Below are 6,186 nucleotides of genomic sequence, written 5' to 3'. Positions count from 1 at the left end.
AAGTTCTTGCTGACACCTTCTGGGCTCGATGTCAGAAAGAGCATCTCAACACACTTCAGAGACGTCAAAAGTTGCAGCTAAACAGGCCAAACCTGAAGGAAGGGGACATTGTTCTTCTGAAGGATAAGCAAATAAGAAGAAATGAATGGTCAATGGGTGTCATTGTGAAGGCTTTCCCAAGCAAAGATGGAGTAGTCAGGAAAGTGGAGGTCAAGCTTACCCGTCACAAGACTACTAAGACTTTCTCCAGACCCATCTCAGAGTGTATTCTTCTCTTGTTTCCAGAAGACTAAATTATGTAAATGTTTATTGTGGCATTTTAAATAATGCCAAGCGGGGAGTGTAATGGAACGGTTTCCTTTATTTTTAGAGCCTCCCTGCCACTAGGGGCATAGTTCCATTATCTTGAGTCTTTTGCCTTCTAGTGGCATAGTTAAGTACTGCAGGTTCAGCTACTTCCTTTTCCTGTGACAACAAGAAAATGGTGTGTCTTCAGTGCAGCAATATTCATGGTCCATCATTAGCCATCACATAGTTTCTACCCCTTTGAGTGGCAATATCTGTAAGTAAAGCTATTATCCATCATTGCTAGAATCTGTATTTTGAAGTATTTTTTACATATTTGCTACAGTTTGTATAATTTTGGTAACATGTATGACAGCACATTATAATGATGGCATTCAGGCTATACTTTTGATGCTAGCGTAAATACAGTGTTCAATGCAATACCTGATTAGTTACAACTTATTTTATTCCTGCAAAGAAAATGTTAGTTTTATACTTACCTTTGTTTCCTGAAAAATAGAGGATTAGTTATCCTAACTGTAACTCTAGATTGAGTAAGCTATTTTGTATTGTATACTGATGTGTGTTTTCTGTATGTTTCTTTTCAGTTTCACACTTCCTTGTTACTAAATTCCGCCCATATACAACACTGGTCTGTTCCCTGGAGGATATGATGCAAGGGAGAGTTTAGCAGGCTGTAAAAACCTAATATAGGATAAGAGTCACATTGGATGTAGCAGTACAAGTAGAAAGCAGAAAATATAGTGACATCCAATTTTTCACAGCAGCCAAGCAGGCCTGTAAATTAATAATTTGAGTATGATCATCAGCCCTTATTGGCTCATACAGCTGAGTATCAGCATGGCAATGGAAATTTATTCCAAGACTGCGTATAATTTGGGCAAGAGATGAAATATAAAGAGAGAAAAGTAGAGGGACAAGAACTGAACCCTGAGGTGCACCATATTTAATGTCAGAGAATTTTGATGTAATATTATTATAGCAGATACAACGTGTTCTTCCGGATAAGTAGGACTCAAGCAGAGAGCTAAACCAGGGACACCAAAATTACAATATATTCTGTCTAATAGTATACAGTCAAAGGCTGCACTTAGGTCCAGTAGTAGAAGCACAGAAACGGAATCAGAGTCCATAGCTAGAAGAAGATTGTTCACCACTCTGGTCAGAGCAGTTTCATTGGAGTCACAGGCCCTGAAAGCTGATTGAAAAGCTTCATATAGATAGTTTTCTTCTATATGGGTTGAAAGTTGTTGATTTACAACTCCCCCTAGTACTTTAGAACAGAATGTAAGATTGGAGACTGGTCGATAGTTATTAAGAGACCCTGGATTGAGGGGCAGTTTTTTAAGTAGAGGTTTAACCACAGCTGTCTTAAAACTGCTGGGATCAGTGCCAGTAGTAAGTGATAACAATGTCTAACATATTAGGTCCCAGGAAAGGACAGAGGTCTTTAAAAAGTTTTGCTGGTAAAGGGTCAGGTATGCAAGTAGTTAGTTTAGAAGCTGACACAAGCTTAGTAAAAGTATCAAGAGAGATAGTCTCAAAAGCTATAAAACTTACTTGTAGATCAAACCCAATACGGTTCAGCTAATCACCTTAGTCTCTTTACTAATCAGGCCACATAAGCTCCAAAATAGACTACGTTAGCTCATTGCTTCTTGAACCATAGGTTTGGCGCCGAGACCTGGACAGTGACAAAGTCTCTACAGAAACAGCTAGATGGATGCTATACTAGGATGCTTAGAATGGCTGTCAATGTATCATGGAAGAGACATCTGACAAATGAAGTGCAACGCATCCTTCTCTGTTGACTGCACTGCGTTGAAGCTGCCAACAAACTTGTGCTCTGGCAACCATCTGATGGAAAAACTCAACGTGGTAGAAGCAGAATCGCCTATGTGGACAACCTATTAAGGGACACAGGGTGGAGAATGTACAGGAGCTAAAGACGATCATGAAAGAGCGGCGTTGTTTGAAATGCCGTGTGGAAGCAATTATGGGGCACCCTGACGGACGACCTAGGTGAGGTGAGGTGAGGTCTAAAAGAAATACCTGAAATAGAAATACCTCTATAAGACAGTGCTGAAGAAAAAGAAAAGTTTGAAAAAATAATTTGGGGATAAATTCATAACGATAGTAGAAATATTTGGCTGTAGAATATATACCTCAAAATAGTTTCTACGTGTAATAATGTACCTGCATTTTTAATATTCGTCCAGTTTCATTCCAGATTTTTTTTAAAGTCGTTCATCCAGTCCATCATTCATTTGGTATAACAGTCATTCATTAATTCCACTCTATTTACATGGCTTAACCATGGTCCCAAGTTTCAACGGTGGCAGGTGTTCGTGTAACACCGGTTCTGTGTGACCCCCCCCCCAACCAACAAACCAACCAACCAACCAACCAATCCTGGAAACGGCTTCGGTCAAAATGGCCGCGCCCTTCTTGAGAGAGGTGCCCATAGATCCAGGAGCAGCTATCGTCAAGAAAGCCTTCCGGAGGGAACGCGTCCTGAGGGATCGCCACGATCCTTTGGCGCATCCGGACCACTTTTTAATAGGCAGATACGGATTCAGCCGCCAAGGCATTATCTATCTCAGAAGTTTACTGGAGCCGCACGTCGCCAATGGCACCCGGCGCAGCAAAGCGTTGACGGTGACGCAGACGCTCTGCATCGCGCTGCGCTTTTTCCGCAGGGGAACGTTTCTGTACGCGGTGGGCGACGCCGAGCACATCGCCAACGCCACCGTGTCCCGGACCATCAGGAAGGTCTACCTGGGACTGAAAAGATTTCTAAACGTGTTTGTCAGATTCCCCGGTCACGCCGAGGGACAGCCTATCAAAAACGGGTTTTACGCCATCGCTGGTAGGATATCCAATCGAAATGGTGACTTGTTTTTTTTGTTCCCTATTAAATAGCAGCGTGTTATATTCATCCCCAATCGTTTGTGCAGGATTTCCAAATGTAATCGGGGTAGTCGACTGCATTCAAATACCCATCAAGGCGCCGTCCAGACCAGGAGATTTTGTGAACGGAAAAGGCTTCGCCAGCATTAATGTGCAGGTATCCTGAACCTACACCTGCCTGTAGGCAAACTTAAAACGCACCCTGTTCAAAACGGGAGTCACTGAACATTACCATGTAGACCCACACTGTATGCGATCGGATAGGTGAATATGTGGTTATTGTTTAGTGTTTTTCATCGTCAAACTTACATTTGGATATCGTCATAATACACTATTATTAATGAATGCATAAATTAATAAATTGATGCAGAAGACTGGAAGATATGGAAACGGATGATACGCTGTGGCGACCCCTAACGGCAGCAGCCGAAAGTAGTAGTAGACACTATTAATAAATGATAGTGAGAATCTACTACTTTTGGCTACTCCCTTTAGGGGTCGCCACAGCGGATCATCCGTTTCCTTCCTGTCCCCTGCATCTTCCTATTGTCATGCCAACCACTTGCATGACCTCCCTCACCACATGCATAAACCTCCTCTTTAGCCTTCCTCTTTTCCACTTGCCTGGCAGCTCCATATTCAGCATCCTTCTCCCAATATACCCAGCATCTCTCCTCCACACATGTCCAAACCATCTCAATCTTGCCTCTCTTGCTTTGTCTCCCGACTGTCCAACCTGAGCTGTCCGTCTAACATGCTCATTCCTAATCGTGTCTTCATCACTCCCAATGAAAATCTTAGCATCCTCAACTCTGCCACCTCCAGCTCCACCTCCAGCTCTGCCTCCTGTCTTTTCGTCAGTGCCACTGTCTCCAAACCATATAACATAGCTGGTCTCACAGCCATCTTGTAAACCTTCCCTTTAACTCTTGCTGGTACCCTTCTGTTCCAAATCACTCCTGGCACTCTTCTCCACCCACTCCACCCTGCCTGCACTATTCTTCTTCACCTCTCTTCTGCACTCCCCGTTACGCTGACCCCAAATATTTAAACATCCACCTTCTTCACCTCTACTCCTTGCATCCTTACCATTCCCCTATCCTCCCTCTCATTCACACATATGTATCCCATCTTGCTCCTACTGATTTCATTCCTCTTCTCTTCAGTGCATACCTCCACCTCTCCCGGCTCTCCTCAACCTGCACCCTACTCTCACTACAGATCACAATGTCATCCGTGAACATCATCATCCATGGAGACTCCTCTCTGATCTCGTCCGTCAACCTGTCCATCACCATTGCAAACAAGAAAGGGCTCAGAGCCGATCCTTGATGTAATCCCACCTCCACCTTGAACCCATGTGTCATTCCAACCTCACACCTCACCACTGTCACACTTCCTTCATACATATCCTGCACCACTCCTACATACTTCTCTGCAACTTCCAACTTCCACATACAATACCACACCTCCTCTCTCGGCACCCTGTCATATGCTTTCTCTAAATCCACAAAGACACAATGTAACTCCGTCTGGCCTTCTCTATACTTCTCCATCAACATTCTCAAAGCAAACATCACATCTGTGGTGCTCTTTCATGGCATAAAACCATACTGCAGTAAGTGAGAATGAGAATGTTCACTAAAAGTTCTAAAATATATGAGGGAGTATTGTTTTAAAAAACAGCTTTGGTTTAATGCTATACATTACCAGATAGTTCAATGTGAAGAGCCTCAGTTGGATTTTTAGACATGGTATTCTTGCAAATGTAAGCAGATATTGTGGTATATATCAATATCATGTAAAATCCCCTATGATTATCATGATAATGATCTACCATATCCCCCAGCAATCACATTTCCTGCAGTTGTTTCATGTAAAGGGCTTTGTGTCTCATATATGCTGTAGAAATGTGGTCATTTCATTTGTGCTGATGACCCCAACCTTTTACGTCCCCCAGATAATCAGTGACTCCGCTTGTCTCATCAGTAATGTTGAAGCAAAGTGGCCAGGCTCTGTCCATAATTCAAGAATATTCAGAGAATCGGATTTGTGTAAAGCATTTGAACGTGGTAGGTGACTCCCCCCCCCTTTCAGATTCATTCATGATAAAGTGCAATGCAATGGTAATATATTCATACTTTTTTTTTTAATGTCACAAAAACCATAGGTGCTTACGATGGGGTCCTGATTGGGGACGGGAGCTATGCCTGTCTGCCCTTTCTCATGACTCCATATGCTGACCCGACGCCAGGACCTCAGTCCGCCTACAACGCAGCTCTGGTCCGGACAAGGGCTCAAATGGAAATGACTTTGGAGAAGCTGAAGGGGAGATTTCAGTGTCTTGGTGGTCTGAGAGTTGCACCCAGCAGGGCATGTGATATTGTTGTGGCATGCGTGGTATTGCACAACATTGCCACCATAAGGAAAGAGAGGGTCCCTGCAGTCCCCCTGCAACCTAATAATAACGACCCCGGGGAGCCAATGCATGCTGACCAGGCACGTGGCAGGGCGACGAGGGACGGAATCACCGCCCAACATTTTGGATGACATACAAGATATTAATGCGTTTTCTTTTTCATAACCATTTTGTGAGGAACAACAACAACAAAAAAAGTCTGTTTTTGTAAATAAAATAATTTATTTGCTCTTTTCTGGTGGATGTTCTGCCTGTAACTGCAAAAGAAGAAGAAGGGTAGAGCATTAAGAGCCCACTCGTTTTGTAAACTCCTGCATCTTGCATGCATCTGCGCATGTTTGCATGGTCACACTTACCAGCTGCTTATCCAGCAGCTGCAGCTCCTTCTCCACTTTAAGCATTTTCAGAGTTCGATACCTCATCTCCTGCTCCCGGTTCAGGATTTCCGTCCTGAGATATTTCTTGTATAGGGACCGCACACTCTCCTCGGGGCCCTGAGAGTCACAGTGAAAGGCATTGAGTCGTGGATGTGTGTAGGAGCGGAGAGTCTT

The 6,186-nt window shown here is 43.5% G+C and overlaps 1 protein-coding gene across 1 annotated transcript; it reads left to right on the top strand.

Moving 5' to 3' along the window:
- Nucleotides 1–2,739: 2,739 nt before the first annotated feature.
- LOC130112628 (putative nuclease HARBI1) lies at nucleotides 2,740–5,831 on the top strand. Its single transcript, XM_056280076.1, has 4 exons — nucleotides 2,740–3,175; nucleotides 3,264–3,373; nucleotides 5,177–5,288; nucleotides 5,387–5,831. Exons 1-4 carry the CDS (start codon nucleotides 2,740–2,742, stop codon nucleotides 5,764–5,766), a joined length of 1,038 nt encoding a protein of 345 aa, XP_056136051.1. The 3' UTR covers nucleotides 5,767–5,831.
- The last annotated feature ends 355 nt before the right edge of the window (nucleotides 5,832–6,186 follow it).

This window comes from Lampris incognitus, chromosome 5 (genome assembly GCF_029633865.1).
Source record: "Lampris incognitus isolate fLamInc1 chromosome 5, fLamInc1.hap2, whole genome shotgun sequence".
NCBI classification, from domain to species: domain Eukaryota; kingdom Metazoa; phylum Chordata; class Actinopteri; order Lampriformes; family Lampridae; genus Lampris; species Lampris incognitus.
This window is presented reverse-complemented; position numbering and strand designations above follow the sequence as displayed.

What these genes read in the sequence shown, in the direction of transcription:
- LOC130112628 (XM_056280076.1), top strand. Translation starts at nt 2,740, where the DNA reads ATGGCCGCGCCCTTCTTGAGAGAGGTGCCCATAGATCCAGGAGCAGCT. An exon ending in TCGCCAGCATTAATGTGCAG is followed by an intron (nt 3,374 to 5,176) that starts GTATCCTGAACC and finishes TACGTCCCCCAG; the next exon opens with ATAATCAGTGACTCCGCTTG. An exon ending in GTGTAAAGCATTTGAACGTG is followed by an intron (nt 5,289 to 5,386) that starts GTAGGTGACTCC and finishes CAAAAACCATAG; the next exon opens with GTGCTTACGATGGGGTCCTG.